This window comes from Phyllostomus hastatus, unplaced genomic scaffold, assembly GCF_019186645.2.
Source record: "Phyllostomus hastatus isolate PE091 unplaced genomic scaffold, TTU_PhHast_1.1 phas_scaffold_216, whole genome shotgun sequence".
In the NCBI taxonomy this organism is placed as follows: domain Eukaryota; kingdom Metazoa; phylum Chordata; class Mammalia; order Chiroptera; family Phyllostomidae; genus Phyllostomus; species Phyllostomus hastatus.
In genome coordinates, this window is record NW_025334018.1 from 12,006,746 (window position 1) to 12,028,364 (window position 21,619).

Genomic DNA, 21,619 nt, shown 5'->3' on the forward strand with positions numbered 1-21,619 from the left:
TGCTTGTGTAAATCAGGTAGCTATTTATTTATTTAGAACAGTCAACGAATGTCAAAGTGGGGTTAGGGTGGCCCAGGCCCAGGGCTGACTGTCCTTCCCCTTTGAGACTCCGCCTTCCGCCGGCCCTCCATCCTGGCACGTGGTCAGCCGGAGTCCTGGGCCAACGCCCACAGGGATGGGAATCATCAGTTCCTTCTAGAAGAACCGTCTCTCTGTTACAATAACAAGTATTTCCACAAGAGAGCCAGAAACCCCCAGACGGGCCCCTAGGACGCTCCATCACACCAGGGAGTCCGCTGCTCTTAAACACATTTGTCTTCTCTGCCTCTCTTCACGCAACACGAGAACAAACGTCAGCAGACACTGGAAGGAAACCACAAAACCTGAGCAGCGGTAATCCATCTGCTTGGTGGGTGATTCATTTCCCCTTGCTCTCTCTAATATTTCCTAATTTTCTTCAACCAGTATGGAAGATTTTTATCACCATACTCCTTTTTAAATTCAGTAGGCATGAACAAGCACCTGTTGTCTTGTGCTAAGCACTGAGATTATAAAAATGAGCATCGCTGTCCTGTCCTTAGGAGTCCAGGGTTGAGTTGGTGACACAGCCTCCAAACACGTGACACCAGTCCAGTGCGCTCCCTGCCATGGCAGAGGGACGCACCCTCTGCTGGGGAATCCAAAGACAGGTACTCACCCAAGTAACTCCCAAACGTCCATCTTTGGGGCTGGGGGAAAGCTGATGTCCAGTCACGTGATATATTATAAAGGCCCCGTCCCAGCCTTTTTCGGCTGACATAAGAGCCGCTGGCCTGAGGTGGCAACATCTGCGAACCCGGGAGCGGGGACGGCAGATTCACGGAGCTCATCCTCTGCCGTTGGAGATGTCAGGGAGCAAACGCTTGTTCCTCTGCTCTCTGGGGTTCAGTGTGAGAGGCCTGCAAACTAAACAGACAGAAGACAGATTAGTATGGGGGATGGGGGGGTGGAGCAGATTTAATTACCTATTTATGCTCTGGAGTTCACAGAAATGCGGCTGAAGGAGAGGCTTATGTACCATCTAAACAGGGGGCGGGGAGGGACAGAGGGACCCTTCTGGGACAACAAAACACTTTTTGCAAAGAGAAATGGGTCCTTAGGAGAAGCGATGAGAGATACGATTATTTGTGACAACGTCTGTCTGTTTGAGAAGAGAAGATTTGAGTTGCACCCCAGGAAAGGATCTACTGACAGCTGAGTTCTTTTGAGAGGCTCTGTATTTAGGCAAATGAGAGATCTCAGAAATTCAAATACCTTCAGCTCAGGGTAATTTCTGTGCCACCCTGGCTTGCTCTGGGCTCTTCCCTTGAGCTAGGAAGAGCATGGGCTTTGGGTGGGACCGGACAAAGCTGGTCCGATCCCCAGGTGTGTCACAGACTGGCTCTGTGGCTTCAGGTAAGTCGCTTCAATTTTTTAAGCCTTAAACAGGGACAAGACTTTCATTAAAGATTTAGAAGTAATGTGCTTACAAAGTACTGACTCAAAGGCAAAGGGCAGTTAAGAATAAGCCATTTTAATCGTCATTGTCATATGAAGGTGTACTCCCTTCCCTCATCGAGCTTGCCATCTGGGTAAGAAGGGAAGATTTATGCAAGTAGAGAGATCATTTCCAAGACAGTGTGACCGGAAGACCAAATGGGTGACCTGGGTGGCAACAGTGTGGGGTTCAGAGGAAGCCCCTGGGGGGCGGTCCCTCTGCAGACGGCCCTTGGCTCTTCCTCGTCCATGCACCCAGGATACTCCCCGAGCAACCCTGACCTACTGGCTGGCCCACGGGGTCCTGCTCTGTGAGTGTGTTCCTGAAAATACCCGGGACAGAGCCCCCGCCTGCCTCCGTGCAGGCGCTCGGTGCAGGGGCTCGGTGCAGGCCTGCATGCTGACCCTCTGTGCCCACAGGGACAGAGGTCACCCTTTCCCGTGGCCACGCAGCTCTCCATCCAGGGATGATCTGAGGCCCATGGAGGGACAGCCACGTTATGAACAGTCTCTTAGCAAATACATACGGACTCTTAATTCTGAAACCTATTTCCAAATGCATTCTGGAAGGGTAGGCAGAAGCGAACCTGTTTCATGGTGTCCACGGCCAGGGACACGGGGCGGCCTAATGAGAACCACTCAGGGTGTCCTGCCCGGTGCTGACAGCAAATGTACACCAGCAAGACCTCACCCCGCCCCCCTTCTGGCTGCTGTCAGATTTGTGTAATAAACCTGCACGCACGCATATAGATCTGTAAAATTCAATTCCCCGGGGAATCTGACCACAGCAGTGCCCACTCGCTTGTTTTTAATAATGATATTTTCCATTTACTCTCGCTCAGAATTTTTGGAGGTTTTGTCCATTCCAAACTCGAAGGAAAAGAATTAGCATTTAGATAGGATTGCACCGGCATTAAAATCAATTGCAATGGAAACGGGGCCATAGGAGGGCTGGGACGACTGGGGTGTTTTTTCCGCGGGACGATTCTGATGTGGCGTCCAGGGTGCCCAGTGAGCCCCTCTCCCTGTGTCTGTGACGATCATATTCACTCAGAGTCGTCCCCAGGCCTCATTCTCGCACAGCTTTCCGTCCAAGTCCTGTGAGGATCACCTTTCTTTCTTTCTTTCTTTTTTTAGAGAGAGAGGGGAAGGAAGGGAGAGAGGGAGTGAAACATTGATGTGTGAGAGATACATTGGTGGGGTTGCCTCTCACATGTCCCCAACTTGGGACCTGGTCCGCAACCCAGGCATGTGCCTTGACTGGGAATCGAACCCATGACTCTTCAGTTTGGAGGCTGGCACTCAATCCACTGAGCCACACCAGCCAGGGCGGATCACATTTCTTATAAAAGAAGCGCCACCAAGCTCTTACTCGCTCTCCTGCAGAAATAATCGATGCAAAGGAGACACGAGCCCTGTGGTCCAGGACATCTGTCCAGGACACAGGAAGATGCAACGCTACTGGCTTGCCCCGCAGATCTGAAATACTCTCTCTAGACTCTGTGCCGCAGTCCCGGCCTCCACAGCTGTACCCACTTGTCACCATCGCACCCGCAACCTTCCCCAGCCCCCATTTCCAGACTCTTCTGTGGCCTCCCTCACTCAGGCGTGCATTAGAGGCCTGTGTCACTTCCACAAGCTCTGGTTCCAGAGCCAAAAGGAACCCCCCCATGAACACCCCCAAGGTAACAGTCGGCAAAGCGCCCCCTGCTGACCACACAGGCTCTTCACTGAGCAGTGTCTTAACAGAGAAGCAGTGTGTGACACTTGTGTGAACAACACAGACGCAGATTCTAATGTGCGTCAGGGATTCCTGTCTGCTGCCTGTTCGGGGCCAGCTTCAGGATCCGTCAGCAGTGCCCAGAGGTTTCCATAGTCTGGTCTGCCACTGACTGTATGGGCTGGTGGTGACTTCTTGAAACAGAGACTAACACTCACTGAGCTGCATTCAGAGTGCTTGTCGCCTTCTGCGTTCCTGGTGAGCCAGACTCACGTTCTTCCCCTTTTGCCTCTTCCTGCTGCCCTCCGGGACCCGCCAGACCACGGGAGTGAGGCCCGTTCAGTGCTGTGTCTTGTGTGCAGCTGGTGCTTCCCCGCCTCACACACCCATCCATCGAACGCCACGCCCGCCTCCCAGCTGCTCCTCAGTGTTCCCCTCCTCGATGTGCATGCTGCTCTGTCCCCTGTGCTTCTGGCCCCGTGCCTCTGGCCCCCGAGTCTCTGTGTCCCCCTGTGCCTCAGTGTCCGCTCTCCCTCAGCCACCCTCCCCCTCTCATTTTCACCCCTGCCTGTCTCTCCGCCTGGGAGTGTAATCTTTGATTCTTTTCTCCCACAGGAAGATGACTTGAACGGGATCCACATCGTGGCCTTTGCAGAGAAGAGTGACCCAGGTAGGATCCCCCACCCCCCACATCTGCTCTCTGGTACCTTCAGCAAGAACTAGCTCCTCACCTTGGTCAGCCCTCACCTGGTCTCTTCCCTCACTTCCCACCTGCGGCGCAACCGAAAGACACTGGGCACCCCCTGGTGGTCGCCTGCTCTGCATTAACCCCTCTCCTTCCTGCCCACGGCCTGGTCCACTCCGATGCCCCGACCAGGGAGAGCGAAAGCGCAGCCTAGCTTTACGGACCGCGTGTGTGTGAGCTGTTCACAGTCCCAGTTTATGTATGTAGCCTGTGTAGATGACACTCCTACCTTAAATAACAGTGCAGGCACCCTTCGGTCTCTCAAATACTGTCCGTGCCTAGGAAATGTAATGGAAAATATTTCCCCACGTAATGAGAACTGGGCCAAACAGGCAACTGATTTCTAAAGCGTAAAATGACCCTACAAATGGATGAGTAGCTTTGTTTTCTTTTGGAGCTTGGACAATTTTTTCCTGGTTTCACTCTGTAACATCGGTGGAGAGTGAAGTGCAGGAAAAATTAATTTTGCAGGAGGGAAAATGCTGAGTCCCCTGGGCAGTGCTCTGTGAGACCAAGAGTTTCCAAAGGGAAAGGGGAAGTGGAGATTCTGAAGTGTGTCCTGGGAGGCCTGGAACAACACACAATGCAGCCGGAGAAGGCAGGGGACTTCATTTCTGATGGCTAAGGAGCCGGGCCTTGGGCTCTGAGGTGTCTGGGCGGGGGCTGCAAGACCCGATAGGTTCCCACACCACCACCGTGAGCTGACTGGTGCGGAACCTTCAGGAACCCGTAATTTCATGGAGTGCCGAGGCAAGTTCCCAGGCGCCGTCAGGTCTGGGAACCGTGGCTCCAGGGACTGAGGAGTTTTATGGCATGTGCCGTGGACCTAGGCCTCTGGTACATTCCTGGGGCCAGCGGAGGAAACAGCAGCCCAGGGAAGAGAAGCTGCCCAAGAGGGGCCGGGGAGTTAGCGGAGTCTCCCGAAGGGGGAACAGGTCGTCTCGCGCATGCTGTGACGCACAGTAGGTGCTCAGTAACTGCCCACCAGGCAGAGGATGAGACAGGCGGATGCCTGACGACACCCCAGCCCGGCTCGCGCCTGTGGGACCACTTCCTCTTTGTCGTCCGGATGCCATCAGCTGCCACCGTTTGCTGCAGACCCAAACTCCAAGTGTGTTTATCATACAGCTCAAAAAATTGAGATACAAGCCACATACCATAACAGTCACCTTTCAAAGTGTGCGGTTCAGTGGGTTTTAGTACGTACACCGAGCTGTGCTAATATCACCACCGTCTGATTCCAGAACATCTCGTCCCTCGTAAGGAAATTCCGTGGGCGTCACCAGTCTCTCCCCAGCCCCTGGCAACCACTCAGTCAGTCTCCGCCTCTGTGGATCGACGGTTCCCGACGTTTAAATGGGATCATGTAACACGTGGCCGGCCACCTCTCACGTAGCGTAACATTTTCAAGGTTCATCCTTCACGTGACATGTATCTGTGCTTCGTTCCTTTTTAGGGCTAAGTAATATTCCACTGCACCGTGTCACAACCAAATCTGTGCTCCACGTTCTCTGACAGCTTCCTCCTCCCAGCCCCTTATTTTTATTAGAATTCTTGAATGTCCATTGATGTTCCAGTCTCTCCATCCAGTTTTCCAGTCTCCAGTCGGAAAAACTCTTCAAAGATTTCTAGTCCTTGTCCAGAAAAAAGAAGAAAAAAAAAAGAGCCAACACGGTTCCAGCTTCCTTCCACAGATTCTGGCCGCCCCTCTGCCCTGGAGCAGGAAACAGCCAAGGAGGCCAGGTGCCCCAGGTGGAGAAGCTGCACTCAAACAGAAGCGGATCCCTGGTGTGTGAACAGGGAGGCCACCGCCTGCTGGCCAGACTCCAGGGTGCTCTCCTCCCGCCCCACCAGCCCTCTCCCAGGCTGTGGGGAGGCCCGTCTGGCTCTTGGGAACAATGGAACAAAGAGGCCCGGAGAAGTTGCAGGAACCTGTTTGACTGAGATTACCGCTAATGAATCAAGCTCCTGAAACTATTTCCACCTCCTCCCTGCACAAATATCCCTGGGCCCGAAGCCGAGCCTTTTCCCAAGCTAGGGCTTGTTACTGGGAAGCTGGAAGAAAGTTGCTTGTGGGGGAGGAGGGAGGGAGGGGCTCAAAGCATCTTTTTTCATCGAGGGAGGGCCTGGCCCGCTCAGGGCTGAGACAGGGAAAGGGTTTTCTGTCTCTGACTCTGTGGCAAGTCGGTCATTGCTCACAGGTCACTGGTGTGTGACCTGGGGTGGGGTGGCCTGGCTGCGGACAGGGCATTTTACTCCTGCCCAGCTGGTGGGTCCCCCCCACCTTTGCTCTTGCTACACAGGGACACGTGGCCTGTTGCTCCGACCAAACCCCTGCCCACTTTCCAAAGAAAGGTTTTACACTCAGGAACAGTAGCCACGCGTCTCTCTCCAAAGAGCGGCCCGTCTCAAGGAAGCGTGTCGTGAGCCTCCTGGAGAAGATCTCATGGGTCCCCAAAGCCTCTCATGACATATGCGTGATGATGAGGAAGACGACAATGACAATCACCTCTTGTGTGCTTATGTGACATGTCAACCTCATGTGTGAGGTGCTAGTTTTATTCCCATTTCACACCAGAGCAAGCTGAGGCCGGAGTGGGAGCCCGGTTGGGATGCGGTGGAACCGGATTAAGCTGAGGGCTGTCTGGCTTCCCAGCCACGCCCATACCCCCAAGGCCCTGACCCAGGCTCATCCACCCCTCGGAGTTAATACCCCTGATGTCATCTAAGTGACAGTCAGCCTGCCCGCCTTCCTCTCTGCCGCCCTTCACCGCCCCCGCCCCCAACATCAGAGAGACCCAGGGAAGTTCAGGGGCATGCTCAGGATCACGTGGTTAGAGGCTGGGCAGACACACAAGCTCGGTTTCTCAGCGGCTCCTCTGGATCCCAGCCACCAGACCACACGGCCCGCCCCCCCCACCCGCCCCCTTACCGCTGCCCCAGCCTGCTTCAGGCTAGCTACTGCTGCAACCTGTTTGGGGAGGGGCAGGAAAGAGAGCAGAAAGACAGTGGGGAGTGAGAAGAGAGCCTGATTATGAAGAAAAGTCCAACCTCCTCCCCCTCACCCTCTGAGGTCCCCAGACTTGGAATCTGGGCTCATACAGCAGCAACAACAAATGTCATTGGAGGGACCTGGGTCCTGCAAGCTCTCGTCCCTCTCCCGGTGTTCCAGCCTTCCCAGTGGAGGGCTGTGTTCAAGGCCTGCAGATGGCTGCCTGGCAGGCCCTGGGGCGACAGGCCCTCCTGCAGGGAGCTCTCCTCCGCTGCCACCGTCTGCCGAGGACAGGCCTGGCTGGGAGGGCGCGTGAGGCTCTGGGCTCCTGCCCCAGGGGCCCCACCTGCTGCCGGCTTCCTCCCCCAGAGCCTCCTCCCAGCTGCAGTGCCCAGAATGCCGCCTGAGCTGCTGTCTGACGGGTCTGCAAACGGACGTCTCTCTTCTCCTGGCCCCAGAGGAGTCTGCATCAGACTGACATCTTCATAACACTTGAAAGGTTTGAGAAGTGGCATTTCTACATGAGCGCGTGCTGGATGGATACCCTCCCAGGGCGCTGGGAGTGTTAGGCACTCCCAAGCTGGAAGGCAGGACAGGCTGCTGTCGGCGCTGGCGGGACAACCGGTGACACAACCGGTGACACAACCGGTGACAGGCTCTGATGGTCGTCTCCGAGCCCCGTTCCAACCAAGCGTCAACTGCCTCAGGTCTTGTCAAGTGGTTTGGAGACGAATCATCTCAAATAGGAACACTGACCGCTCATTTGAGCTCCCAAATTTAAATGTGGTTTATCAAAGCTAACCTTTGGTTTATGCCCCATGCTAAATGGTGTTCAAGTGCTCAGCAAAGGTTGGCACATGTAATCTTCCCAAGGACCCTTTGTGGCAGGAACCGTCGTGACCATCTTCCCCCGGCACAGACAGGAGTCAGAGAACCTCCCCAGGTCATGTGGCTAAAAACAGGTGGAGCTGGGATTCAAATCCGGGCAGTCCAGCCCCAAGCCCCGGCTCTGTAGCCACCATCTTACACCTCTTTCCATCACAGAAACCTCACCATTTCACCGTTTCACCGATCCCCAGGCCCTCAGACCAGGACCGACAGCAGAGGGGAGGGCTGTGGTAGGGAGCGGAGGGTGTCCAGGTGTCTCAGGTGCCATCTCGGGACTGCAGAGCCCACACAACATCCCCCATTTCTACCAGGGGACAGGATGCTGTGTCAGGGCACCTCCCAACTAGGTCCTTCCGAGGCTCCCCAAAGCCCCCGGGTTCAGGGGCCACGATGCTGCTTTTTGAGAATCACACGCTCACTGAGTGGGCTCTGGCCTGAGGACAGTCACCTGCCCTGATCCACCACTGTGTCCCAGCACCCAGCCCCAGGCGGGATATTTTGAGTACGCTCAGAGTCTACCTTCCTGATGACAAAATGAATTCTTCCCATCGATGAAGGATAAAAGTACTGGAAAAGAAAACCTAAAAATGAATGTAAGGTTGATGGAGCAGAGAGGGAAAGAAAGAAGACAGAAAACCTCTACAGTCTACTCTGAAAGTGTCCCACACGAGAACAATGGCACCGTTGTTACCAAGGAGACCCCAGGTAAAGGGCGCAGCTGCTTTCTCCACGCAGAGAGGAAACAGAGTCCCAGAGGGGTTAAGAGCCCCGGGCAAGGTCACCAAACCCCAGACACAATCTCCAAGCTGCGTGAAGCCCGCCCCCACCCACTTACCTGTGTCGCCTGCCACGTGAGCAACTGAGGGCCCCGCCCTAACAGCCTGGCTCCCGGAGTCCAGGCGCCTCTCCAGGAGTGAGACCCTGAGTCCCATAACCACAGGACGTGGCGTCAAAGAGGGTCCTTTGTGGTGAGCTTGGCCAGCTGCCCAAGGACAGGGTCACAAGGACAAGTGCAGGGCGAGCATTACTCCTGGGCTGTCGCTGGGTCTCAGACACACGTGTTTCTGCCGAACGGGGCCCTGGCTCCTGACGTGGCTGCGACGGGCCCGGAACTGGTCCCTGGGGCCCGCTGCAGTCTCGTTCCCACCAGCCCCTTGCCGCCTGGGAAGGAGAGCGTAATCCCTGGGTTCTCCTCCCACGGAGATGTGATTCCCAGAGGCCTCGAGCTTGCCGTGGGAAACCTGGGTCAACAGGAACCCTCTGCCCGGGTCGTGGGACCTGAGGGCACAGGCCGTGTGGCAGGAAGGAGTCACAGCCCCCTCTTATTTATTTAGGTCCGTCTCTGAGTCCCCGGGCTCACTCAGCAGCATTGCTGAATGGACCAGCCACACAGGCTGTGGCTGTGTGAGCATGGGACCCAGCCACAGGTCAGGAGGAGGGGAAGGGACAGTCAGGCTGCTCAAGGGGAAGGCAGAGCCCCCACCAGCCCCACGGTGCACCCCTGCCTGTCTCCTCGGGGCCCAGCCCTTGACCCTGCCCCCAGTCCCCTGGCCTGACGCTTTTACCTCCTCAAGCCGCTCAAGCACCAGCTGGAGGAAGGAAGAGGGCAGAGCTTTGGTAGGAATACCCAGACCCCAGGGGGAAGCAGATGGTGGGAGGGGCTCTGGACGACGTGCAGACCACAGACCTGGGTCAGAATCCTGCCTCTGCCGCCTGCTGGCACGTGACACTAGGCAAGTCACGCACGCTCCCTGTCTTCTCAATTCCATCCTCTTCAAGATGGAAATAATAAAGTCCTCCTAGCCGCCATCAGGACAGAATGTGAAGATTAAATGCAGAAGTACCCAGTAAGTGCTGAATAAATACTCCTAAAATAGCAGATTGGGCAGCTTAACAACTTTAAAGCAAACAGATTAGCCCATGTTCTAGCCCACACGAGGCACGGTCTCGTAGACACGCCGCCCTGTGCAGCCACCACCGCAGGAGCCTCCAGTCACCGAGTCGGGGACAGAAGGGCAGAAGGAGCAGTCCCCGTCGCGCTCTCGGGGTGTGACTTCCTGTGGCATGTCTTCTCTCCTGCACGGGCCACGGGCCACGAGCGTAGGGGACCCACCCCTTGTGCACTGACAGGAACTCACTGAATGGACAGGTGAATGGCCAGATCATTTTAAAATAATGGCTAAAACTAACTATGCACCAGGCACCGTCTCCGTGCCTTAGAGACACTAACTCATTTGACTCACATCCACCATTAGGCGCCATTGTTAGCATCACCCCCGTCATATAGATGAGATCATGTGCCCCAAGTCGCACTCTCAACGGCAGGACCAGTGTGCCGACCACAGTCGTTCTCCCCGAGTGTCCGAGTGTCCCAGCCTTGGGCTGGGCTCCCTCCCTGAAGCGCAGGCTCTGTTCTGTCCTCGCACGTCTCCGCGGGTGCGGAGGGCTCATGCTCATCGTAGAACTCATCATCCTGAAGGTCAGAGGGCTGCCCTTGGTCCTGGATGAACCCTCTCTGGCTGTAACGTCAATCTCACTTGTTAATTTACTCTTTGCATGGTTCGTTGTTGTTGTTGTTGTTGTTGTTTTGAGATTTCCATGCTCCTCTGTGGACCCCAACCGTCTGCATTCTTAAAAACAGGCAGTAAGCCCCAACTTTGCTTTCTCTTATTTATGTACAGCTCCAATCCACTTGATTTTTTCTTACAGAAACCAATTTTTATTCCTTCAGTCTTGTTTGAAATCTCCAAACCTGCTCTGGAATGGGGAATAGGAAAGGTTCTTGCATGTAGCATTTTAAAAAAACAATCAATCCCACCATTCTGGGACTTTCCCGACAGAAAACTGCAGCGCCGTCCTGCGGGTGTTCAGCGAGCGCCAGTTCTGATCGCGAGCTCATCCTCGGCAACACGTGCGCCTCCCCGGCTCCTGCCTGCCCCTCCCGGGGGCCTTCGGCACCTCACGAGGGCTTCCAGCTGGGATGTGGGTCTGCGTTGTTGAGTTTCCTCGTCTTTGTGAACTTCTGGTTTGTTGAGGTCACTTTTAAATGTGATTCTCATCCTCCAGACTGCTGTCAAAGTCACCCCCTTCATCATCATCCCTTTCTTCTCTGCCGGTGAGAGCAGTCGCTGAAGGTGTTTTGGAGGAATCGCCCTTGTGGTCCGTGTATTCTGATGCATAAACCCACACGTCACTCAGGTGGCACCGTATTCCCTGACCTGTGACACAGCAACGCGCCCAGGGGAGCGGGTCCCATCATGTCTGGATGGTGGCGGCCAGTGGCACTCTCTTGACCCTCTCAGCCAGACCTGAGGCCACAGGAGGGAGAACCCCCGGCCCCACCTCCACCCCAGTCCCCAGAGTAGTAAATAGTCAACTCTAAATAAAGCACATGGCCCTGTGGACCTCAGGTCTCTGTCACAGGCGGAAAGGCCACCCAGGCCACCCTCCTCTCTGCAGGAAGGGGCTGCAAGCTATAGCGACCCTCTTCCCTACCAGCAGGAGCCCTGCTGTCCGGGTAACAAGGCCTAAGGGGGCCCAGTCTGACTCTGATGAACTAACAGCCTTGAAGTGACTGCACCCACTCAGGCGGGGCTGCTGAGAACAGCGTGCATTCTGCCTGGAATGTATTAGGAAATGAGGAAGTGCTGAGAAAAACCTTTACCAGGAGGCCTGGGCGAGCCAAACAAAGGCTGGGGGGCCTGGCGAGAGGAGAGGCTTGTTAAACAGAGGCTGTGGCGTGGGGCTCAGCCTGGCTGGGCCCCCTGCACACAAAAGAAGAAAACCCTTACAAAGAAAGGGCAGTGGCCATACTGAATTCCTGGGCAGCTGGTGAGGGCCTCGTATATAGAAGGTGTCCATTTCAGGCCACAGATTCAGCTATGCAAGACCCATAACTTTATATGTAGAGCTGAACCTGAATGTCACCCCAGGGTGACAAAAACTGGGTCTGACAACCATGCCCCCAGCCCCGCCCACCCTCCCTAGGGACCCAGGATCTCGCTGGTTCCCAGGCATAGCCAGGTCAAGTGTACATCTGGTCAGTCACCGTCATCATCACCAATTCGCAGTGGCATCTGCAGAGAAGTCTGTCATTCGGTCTGGCCTCTGGCTTTGTTCCCAAGCCGCCCGTGGTTCCCCCCACCCTGTCCCTGGATCTGTGTGACCCATCGCCTGTGATCCTCAGGAGCCCAGAGAAGACAGTCGGGCCTCCTGGCTTTGCTGCTCTGGGGCTTCCACGTGGAGGTTCTCCCAGAGCTTCTGGGCGCCCCATATTCTCGGACTGCCTGGCGTGCTGGCGTTGCTGCGTGCGGACACCCGGGACTGCACGGGCCTGTGTTCGAGCACACGGACGTGTATAGACACACAGGCACAGAGTTTATTCTCAGGGACTTTCCTGGATCTGAACTCTGTGTCTAGTTGGGAGCCAGGGAGGGGGTTTCGCTGAGGGTTTAGTGTATGCTTTCTCTTGCTAAGCATTTGGAAGAATGTTTGTTTATGGCATAAATTTTATGTTGTTCCTGGTCCTTCAAGATTTAAGCTTTTAGAGCCAAAAAAAAAAAAAGAAGAAGAAAGGGAAGAAAAGAAAAGCAATGTTCTTGAAACTCACAAGGCTTGTCTCTACTTTTCTTATGAATCATCCCTCCCCTGGGGGCAACGAACACTCCGACAGAATAGGGTGAGAGCAGAGCACACACGGAAGGAGGGAGGGAGGGACACCCCATTTACTATTCAAAACGATGAAACCAACTGTGAATCAGGAAGCTCACTTAGCGTGAAGGTTTTAGGAACTCCAGGTGGCAGAAAACTAGGGGTCCAGACCCAGTGCTCCCGGTCCCTAGCGCAAACACTGTGGGGAACGCTGAGGGAGGGCGAAGTGTTGGTGCGGAGACAGGGCACAGAGCACCTGGTTCCGAGGACCGGGCGCCAGTTCCTCTGCTCTGTTCCTGAACTTTCTGGCTCCGGGCGGTCACCTGTCACCTGTCACCTGCAGGTTAACCGTCGGAGCTCGGCCTTGCCTTAGGAATCAGCCACTTCCCTGTGAACTGCTCATTTCTTTACTTAAAAATTGTATTGTTGTCTTTGAGTAAGCTGCTTTGCGGCTGGAGTTCTCGGCTGACTCATGTTCCAGAGTAATCCTATAATTGAGGGTGCGTGCCCAGTGGCTTAAGAACCCCTGGAAAGACCGCAGCCTCGGCTCTCCACGCCGGAAGCCAGGCAAGCGTGGGCGTCACTCCGCCTTCTCGATCCTGCTGCAGATGGCTACGAGTTCCTGGAGATCCTGAAACAGGTCGCCCGGGACAACACCGACAACCCTGACCTGAGCATCGTGTGGATTGACCCGGACGACTTCCCTCTGGTGAGTGGCTCGGACCGGGGCCCCGTCCTTGGTCACCTTCGCAGACTCGTGTTTGTGTCTGGTCTGAGATCCTGTCACACGAAGGAGGGTGTGAACTGGGAGGGACACTTGGAGAAACCCGGTGGCCGCCCCCATCCAGCGTGAGAGATCTTGGCCGCAGGGGCAACGTTGAACTTGGGGCCTGGTGCTGCCCCTGACATGGTTAGACTTCCTGTTCTCACTGCCTGGAGCCCAGAAGTCCCTCTCTGGGGCCACTCAGGTGGGCTGCCGGCAGCCCCATAGCTGCTGTCACCCACCACCACCCACTGGCAACAGCCTCTTTCATTTTCTGAGCGGGGGCTGTAGTTCTGGGGCAACCTGAGTTGCTAAGTAATGGAAGCCAGACACAAACATGTTGCGTAGAGTTAAGAACTTCATGGAGAGAAGCAGCAGCTTCTTGGAGGGAGAGACCCTGCCTGTCTCGTCGTGTGTCCCAGGTCCTAGCGAGATGTCCAGCACTGGACTGGAATGTGTAAGAGCCTTAAACTCCCACTAGCATCAGCGATCAAGGGTCAGAGAGCCTTGGTTACGCTTAAAGAGAGCCAGCAGCATTGGTCCGATGCACAAGCCTGGTGGTAGCGAACACACGTGGGGCCGGTAGACTGTGCTCTCTGCCTGCATCATGTCTTCTGCTCCTGTCAACAGCCCCGTGAAGTGGGGACTGTGGCGATCCCTGTGTCACAGATGAAAGCAATGACAGCTGGAGAGGGTAGAGCAGTCAGTGGTGGATGTGACGTTCCAGCCCAGGCCCACGTGATGCCAGACTTGTCTACCGGTCACTAGACTTGCGCGGGAGCTGACTGCTGGCAACCAGGACAAGTTTAATTATCACGAGGTTATAAATGGTAACTTCAGCTTCTTCCAGGAATTCTCATTTGGTACACAGGTCACGACTGGCCATGCTATGGTTAAACAGACAAGAGTGAGGGGTTTTAGTGATCGCAGGGTCCTGGCACCCAGTCCTATATAAGCAGGACAAACAGGTCGAAGGCAGAGACTGCCGTGACATCTGAGGTCAATGTCAGGCTATGACAACAATGTCACGGCCTTATAAGGCACTACATGTTGTACATTTGACCGCTGGCTGATCTGTTTCCGGTCTGTCTGGACTACTAAGCTGGCCAATGGTCTGCAGTTCTCCTGCCCTGTTCTGAGTGTTTGCCTTGCTTTGGCAAAGGAGAAATCTTCAGGCTATTCTGATTTCTGGGTTCCTGGCTATCCCCAGGCCCCATCAGGCTACGTATGTGCTTGGGGGACTGTCTGCACTGAACGCCTCCATGCTTCAGCCCCCTGGCCCGTGCTCCTTCAGTCCCGCCGCAGTCAGAGATTAGCCCTCACGGAACCACGCCTGGCTGGACGAAGCAGCCCTGCTCCCACTCACATGCTTTCTCAGGACACACTGCTGTTTGCCCAGCCATCTCCCGAGGCAGAGAGGCGCGACGTAAGGGGTTTTTAAATGGGACGTTGAAGAGGGGTGGAGGGAAAGGTGCCTGCCACCACACAGAAACTCCAACAGAGCAATCTGGGCACCGACTTTGGACCAGCGCTGGAACACTCGCCCTTACAGCTGTAGAAGCTTTCATATTACACGTTTGCATAGTTTGTGTTAGGACATCTTTTTTTTCCCATGCTTATTTAAAGGGCTTGAGGGCTGGGGCAAGTCTTCAATTTCCTAAGTGCCCACAGCTGTGTGGGGGCCCGTTAACCAGCGGTGACCTAGTTTCTGTGATGGGACGGCAGGTGGGTCCACCACAGACAGTGATTTTAGCGGGGAATGCCCTCTGCCCATGGTCTAATTTTATTTTTTGTTGCCACAGCTTGTTGCCTACTGGGAAAAGACTTTCAAGATTGACCTGTTCAAGCCTCAGATCGGGGTGGTGAATGTGACAGATGTGAGTATGCCCCGTGGATGCAGGCTCAGGCCCCCGCAGCCTGCCTGTGAGGTCGGGCAGGGAGTCCAGGCCCTCCTAGAGTGGGCAGGACCCGGGGCCCTGCCCAGGCTCCGGAAACTGCCAGGGTGGCCCCAGGCTCGTCCCTGAGCCTGTCTCAGCCCATGGCTCCACGGGTGCACGTCTTCGCTTATGGGGCCAGCCTGGCCTGGTTCATTGTGTATTTGGAAATTTCCACCCGAGTAAACTCTTCTGTATTTTCTCCCAGTGCCCTGAAACAAGGTCTGTCTGCACGAGGGAGCCCGTGTTTGAAGCTGCCATTGTACAGTGGGTGATAGCCTGTCACCCAGCAGCAAGGACCGCAGACAGGGGGCGGGGGGTCGCAGAAAGTCAGGGAGAGAGCCACGTGGAGGGTGGGCTTCTCCGCACCATCCAGGCATCGTTGTGCGGAGGGCAGGAAAGGCTGGGGTGGTGGACTGGCCGAGCAGGAGGAATTTCAGATCTCAGTCCAGACACCGGAGGCAACTCCACCGAAACAACGCAGCAAGGGGACAGACACCAGAGGCAAAGAGTGGACAGGAAGGGACAGCCACGGGGGCCCCCGAGAGCCGTAACTAACTGTGGTGGGGCCTCCGGTGAACGGGCCAGTTAGCCATGTCCCTTCACCCTCTCGGTGGCTGTGCAGCCTCCTGGGGAATTCTGCACTCACGTGTTTCGTAAACTATTGTTGTATTAATAATAACATTAATAATGATACTTTGAAAAATGCGCTCAGGTTAAAACATTTCACAACAGAGCAGTAGGACATCAGGTGAAAAGCAAGAGTGTCCCGCACGGCCCTGACCCCACCCCCGGTCTCATCCCCGTGGGAGCCGCTGGTGGTGGTGCGATGACCGTCCCACCAGAAACGTAACGTGTAGGAAACAGAACGTATGAGTAGCAAGTGCAGATCGGCAGACAGCACGGCCCCAGGGATGCAGAGTGCGGCGCAGGGAATACAGTCACGATGCTGCAGTGACGTGGGCGCTGCCCGGCGGGCGCTGCCCGGCGGGCGCTGCCAATGCCAGGGGGCCCTCTGTCAAGTACGCGACTGTCTCACCACGCTGTGCGCTGAAACCAGTGCGGAGTGTTGTCAAAGCCACACAGAGACTGAGAACCAGAGATTACTAGTAGTATCAGCATATGCATAGCACTGGGTTTCCTTAAAAAGGTTGTTTAAAACATGGAATATATGTATTGTTATACAGGTATCTTGTGTTGAGTCAGAGGGGGGAAAAAACCAATGCAAGTACAACTGCAATTCGTAAAAATACTGACTTTCAGTGCCCCCGGGGACTGTGCCGTTCCCGGGCCCCCTCCCAGCCCCCAGCGTTTCCCCTCAGTATCAACCTCTAGTCAGGAGGGTGGGCAGGTCTGGGTAGGGAGTGGGCTCTGCCAAGGCAGTGCTGGTGACCTGGAGGGACACCACAGGGTGGGCAGCAAGGCACAAAGAGGGGTGTGGGTGGGGGATTGGCACTGCTAAGGAGGAAGGGGTTGCAGGAGCTGTCGGTCTCGGCTCGCTCCCCACGGCCCCGCCTCCCTATCTACTCCCCTCCCCCAGCCTGTGCACATATCACACACACACACACACACACACACACACCCTTTGATGTTATACACACGGGAGACTGCATGTGCCACTCTGCAATGTGGCATTCCCCTGGAACCGTGTGCACACGTTCTGGTAAGTGTGAGTGACCTGGGGCCCACCCAGCAGAGCCCCTCAAAAGCCCCTGGTCTGGCTCACTCGTCCTGCCTCCACTCACTCCCTCGTCCTGTCCCCGCAGGCCGACAGTGTATGGATGGACATTCCAGACGACGACGACCTGCCCACAGCTGAGGAGCTGGAAGACTGGATCGAAGATGTGCTTTCTGGGAAGATAAACACTGAGGATGATGACATTGAAGATGATGATGAAGATGATGACGATGACGATGATGATGATGATTCCGATGAGGAGGATACTGATGACAGCGACGAGGATGATGAGTAGTCTCGACTCCACCTGGCTTCGATGGACACGAAACCACGGCTGCCCACTTCCACGTGGACGGCCCAGCCAGCCTCCCCTCCCTTCCCCAGCGTGTCCCTGCCCACCTGCTCTGCACCGGGAGCTGCACACCTCAGCAAATGGCTTTCCAAACCCGGTCCTCCCACTCAGCAGGGACAAGCGGGGAACTATCCCCAGGTTGACTGTCTGACTGTCACAGAGAAACCCCTGTGCCTTGTCCGACCATTAGTGGTCAGGGCAGTGCCAGAATCCGGCCGTCTCGGGAGAATACCGCCTAACACCCCTGCTCAAGTTTACTTGCCATCCTTGACTCTGGCAGCCACAGAACTGACAGCTGGCTAACTCGCAGGTGTGGAGTGACCTTGTTACCGTCAGAGCCCAGGGAAGACACACAGCGGATCCACAGAGCCCCGTGCCTGGGACCTCAGTGAGGAGCCCTCTCTCGGATGCTCAGCCTTGGAAACAAGTCTACCCATCGGCTTCTCTCGGCTCTATTACCCTGATTCTTTGCAGTGCAGGCCAGACCAGTATGAACGCAGGTGCAAGCTTTTGGATGAGACGTCATCATCTTTTCTAGATGTTAGGATACTGGGGTAGAAGCTTGATTTGCTCTCTGAACTTGCCTTTGGGTGGCAAGTCTCCCCTACACACCTGGGAGTGGGGAGAACGGAAAGAATGAAAGGATTCTATCCATTTGGATGGGTTTGCGTCCCCGATCGGGTGGGCTGGCTTCCTGGCCTGAGCTCCCATCCGGACACCCCTCCTCTGCCTTCCCGTTTGGAGTGCATCCAGGGATTGGTCTACCCACATGTCACTCTGCGCTCATCGGCACTCCCACAGCTGACCAGGACAGCAATAAACAGAGGTCGCAGTGGTGCCCAAAGGCCCTAAGGAAAAAACAACCCCAAGTGCCTTCTGAACTCTCTGAAAGTTACATCGTGCTCGGTAGTGTTAGCGTTCAGTGTGAATTATAATGTTTTAATTTATTTTCTCAGTCTTTTAACATGAGCAAGACACCGCAAATTCTTTGCAAATGGGGCAATCCTTTTGTGGAATACTAGCTAACTAACTCATTAAAGTCATATTTTGAAAATATTAAGACTATCTTGAAAAACCTCTGTTGATTTCTCCAATCCTGCTCCCACCCTCTGGGCTTCTTCGGTTTTCCTTTCTGTCCGCCCTTCCTCAGCCCTCCCTTGAAACGTGAGTGTTTCACAGCATCCTTTGACTCCCACGTCTTTCTAGGGCAGTGTCGTCCCTGCCCATCAGCTGTCGCCTCTGTGCTGATGACCCCCACGTCTGGGTCTCTAACCCAGACTTAGATCCATTCATTCAGCCACTCCTGGACATCTGGGTCTGGATGTTGCGTAAGCACTTCAAACAGCGTAACCAAACCCAAGAGCCATTACCTTCTCCCCTGTCTCCCCTCCTCTTCTCAGGGGAGCCCCAGTTTGGATGAGTGATACCACCCTCTATCCGGCCGCCTAGGGGACCTGCAGGGGCCTGCTTCCCCTCAGTTGCCGTGGCATTTTGTGCTTATTTAAACTGCAACACATCTTTCCATATCTATCTATTCACTACACCGGAGGCAAGGAATTCATTTTTTTTTTTTGTATCACCAGCACCAAGTAGATACTCCTTTATTGAACTGATGGCTGAATAACTGATTAACCAGAACACCTCTAACTCCCCAGGACTGCTGGATACCCATGCATACGGGCCTCCTCTCCTTCCCTTCTCCCCCCCACAGCACGAGGCAGGCAGGTCCCCAGCTGGCCTGCACTACCATTCAGCCAGGCCCAAGCATACCTACCTCGGGTAACCTCTAGGGGAGGTAAGTTTTCCAAGCCATCTTTGAAGCTAATCTTTCAAACAGTCAAGGAATGCGGACGGCCATAAAAATGGTCTGTTTCCCAGCCGGGAAAATCTCCTTGTTCTCAGAGGGAGAATGTGAGTGATGTGCATGGGGTTTAAACTGTGTCGAGGCGCTCCTGTGGCAGAAGCGCTGAGGGCCACGCTGGCACTGCCTGGGAGGAGCTGTTCAAGCTGGTGTTGACTGACTGTTTGCTCGGGGCCTGGAGCACCATGCTAGTGCTTCTCCTAGAGGATGTGATCGCACTTAATGCTGACAGAGGTCCGAGGAGGTGGGCCTGGTTACTGCCCCCTTTCACAGACAAGGAAACGGAGTGAGACCCAGAGGGCTCACACAATTTTCCTGACGTCACACAAACACTTTAAGAGAGTGTAACTGTGATCCCTGTTTTACGCTTAAATCAAGGATTTAAAGTACATTAAATTCCACAGATTAAGGAATCAAAGGATTCCGTTTTCCTGAGATAGTGCCCAGAGGTGAACTCAAGTGAATTTCCCATAATCCTTCTTCCTGATGGAGCCAAGAGGCCCCTTCTCATTTCATTTTGGAGGTCATAGGCAATTTGGACAGTATTGGAAAATGTCAGATAGTTAGAACTGCAAGGTCATCCTATTAGGAAAAAGATGACTTATTGTGCTTTCAAGAATGCACAATCATTTTCAATATGTTTCTTGAAAATATTATCTCCTCACGTGAAATGAGCTTGACTTTTTATAGCAAGCTTGTGCCTTGTCCAGGCCCTGATGGGTGTGGCCTGGGAGCTCTGTGCTGCTGCTGATGCCACCAGTCGCAGGTCATTAAGTTGGACAGTCCTGGCACGCCCACACACACCTCCCTCTTGCGTGCTGGTGGGTTCCTGGGCTCTGCCCTTGAACGTGCTCATGCTGGCTTTTCTCAGCCCTGATCAGCCAGCATCGGAAGCATAAACTTATTTTAAAAAACACGGATGCCTGTCACCAGCCCTGAACACCATCCCAGGCTGGGGCCCAGCCACCCGCATCTTAAACAGAGTCACTGGGGACGGACCTGGGCCGGGATGGGGAACCATCACTCTTCACACACCCCTGGATCATCTCATCCCGTCTGTGGCTTCGTGTCTCCAGCCAGGCTTCTCCTGGGTCCTAAGCTCCTCACTCCATGGTCTCCCTGGCACAGCTTTATCTGGATGCCCCGCTGGCACCTGAGAGCAACACGGCTTTGGGGCTGTAAAGGGGCACCCTTAAAAAGTAACCCTCTTTCCCTGACTGAGATCTGAACCAGCTGAGAGATTGGGTCAAACAGTCAGCTGTCCTGAAAGTCATCATTTTTACAGAAAAGCAGTCCTTTGTAAATGAGACCTTAGGAGAATGTGTTTCCCAGTTCCCCACCTCCAAGGGCAGGCCACCCAAGGGAATCAGGTGTGTGGAGAGGACCCAGCCCATTGCCTCTCAGGGGTCAAGGATAGAGAGAGAGGAGAAGACTGGGACCTCAGGCCCCCAACACGAACTTCACCCGAAGGACATCACCTGAAAGACATCACCCTGAGAAACAAGGGCCAGTGGCTGTTTCCCATAACCAGGTGACTCTCTCCACCTCAGGACAGGACTAAGGGCTGGGCAAAGGGCCAGCGGCACAGAGGGGAAGGTCCTTCTTCACAGAAGCAGCAGAGCTGGCAACAGGCCCCTCCCCATGGCGGTGTTCAAGCCAGCAACCTTCTGCCATTTCCGCGCCTCCCATCCCACCTCTAATGGGGAGCAGGCCCCACTCCTCTCTCCACCCGCTCTCCTGGGCAGCTGAGGCGTTTACAGCCTCTCACTGGGCCCCTGCAGGCGCCCTGGCTCTGCCACCCCCAACCCGGCCTGCATGCTGCAATCGAGCGATCTTTCTTAAACGAATGGCTGAGCTTGCCACGAACACGCGTACAGCCAGCTCTTCAATGACTCTCTAGTCCCGGGAGGTGTTAAAAATAAGTTTTTTAAAGACCGAGAGGCCAACAGAGCGAGCCAAAGGTTTTCAACTGGCAAACCAGAGTCTAGGGCCGTGGGGTAGGAGGCTCAAGGGGAGAAACGGGATGGGGCTTGCAAACCCAGAAGTCCTTTGGGCGTGTCCCCTCCACACGAGGAAAGCAACGTCGGAGCAGTGCTCACACTGGTGGCTGGCCTCTGGGCCCAGGGACTGGGAGCACAGGGCGTCCATCTTGGGATGGTGGCAGCCAGTTGGTATTTCGACAGAAGTCAAGTCAGCCCCAACGGCAAGCGGCCAGGGGGTCAGGACCAGCTTTGCCATGGGGTCAAAGCCAATTTCCTTTGCAAGGCCCGTGTGAGCTGCTCTTGGTCGGCCTCCCCACCACCTGCCCCCTCTGCTCTTAGAGCCTGAAGCTGGCGGGAGCCGCCTGACAGCTTAGCACCTCCGAGCCTGGCTGTTCCGTCTACTGGAATGCCTGTCCCTCCCTGGCTGTGCCTCCCAGAGAGTCCCCGGCTGTCTTGCCTTCAGTGCAAGGTAAGAGACACCCCAGGACTCTCGGGGAGCTGAGCAAGAGCTGGAACAGGAACAAGGTTTAAAGCACCTC

At 55.0% G+C, this 21,619-nt stretch overlaps 1 protein-coding gene across 1 annotated transcript in view; it reads left to right on the forward strand.

The window, feature by feature from the left end:
- Positions 1 to 18,297, forward strand: part of CASQ2 (calsequestrin 2) — a 57,342-nt gene extending 39,045 nt beyond the window's left edge. The window contains exons 8-11 of the mRNA XM_045817257.1: positions 3,851 to 3,905; positions 13,119 to 13,219; positions 15,076 to 15,150; positions 16,974 to 18,297. Of these exons, the coding sequence (XP_045673213.1) occupies positions 3,851 to 3,905; positions 13,119 to 13,219; positions 15,076 to 15,150; positions 16,974 to 17,180 (438 nt within the window). The 3' untranslated portion in view covers positions 17,181 to 18,297. The remainder of the gene's footprint in view (positions 1 to 3,850; positions 3,906 to 13,118; positions 13,220 to 15,075; positions 15,151 to 16,973) is intronic.
- The last annotated feature ends 3,322 nt before the right edge of the window (positions 18,298 to 21,619 follow it).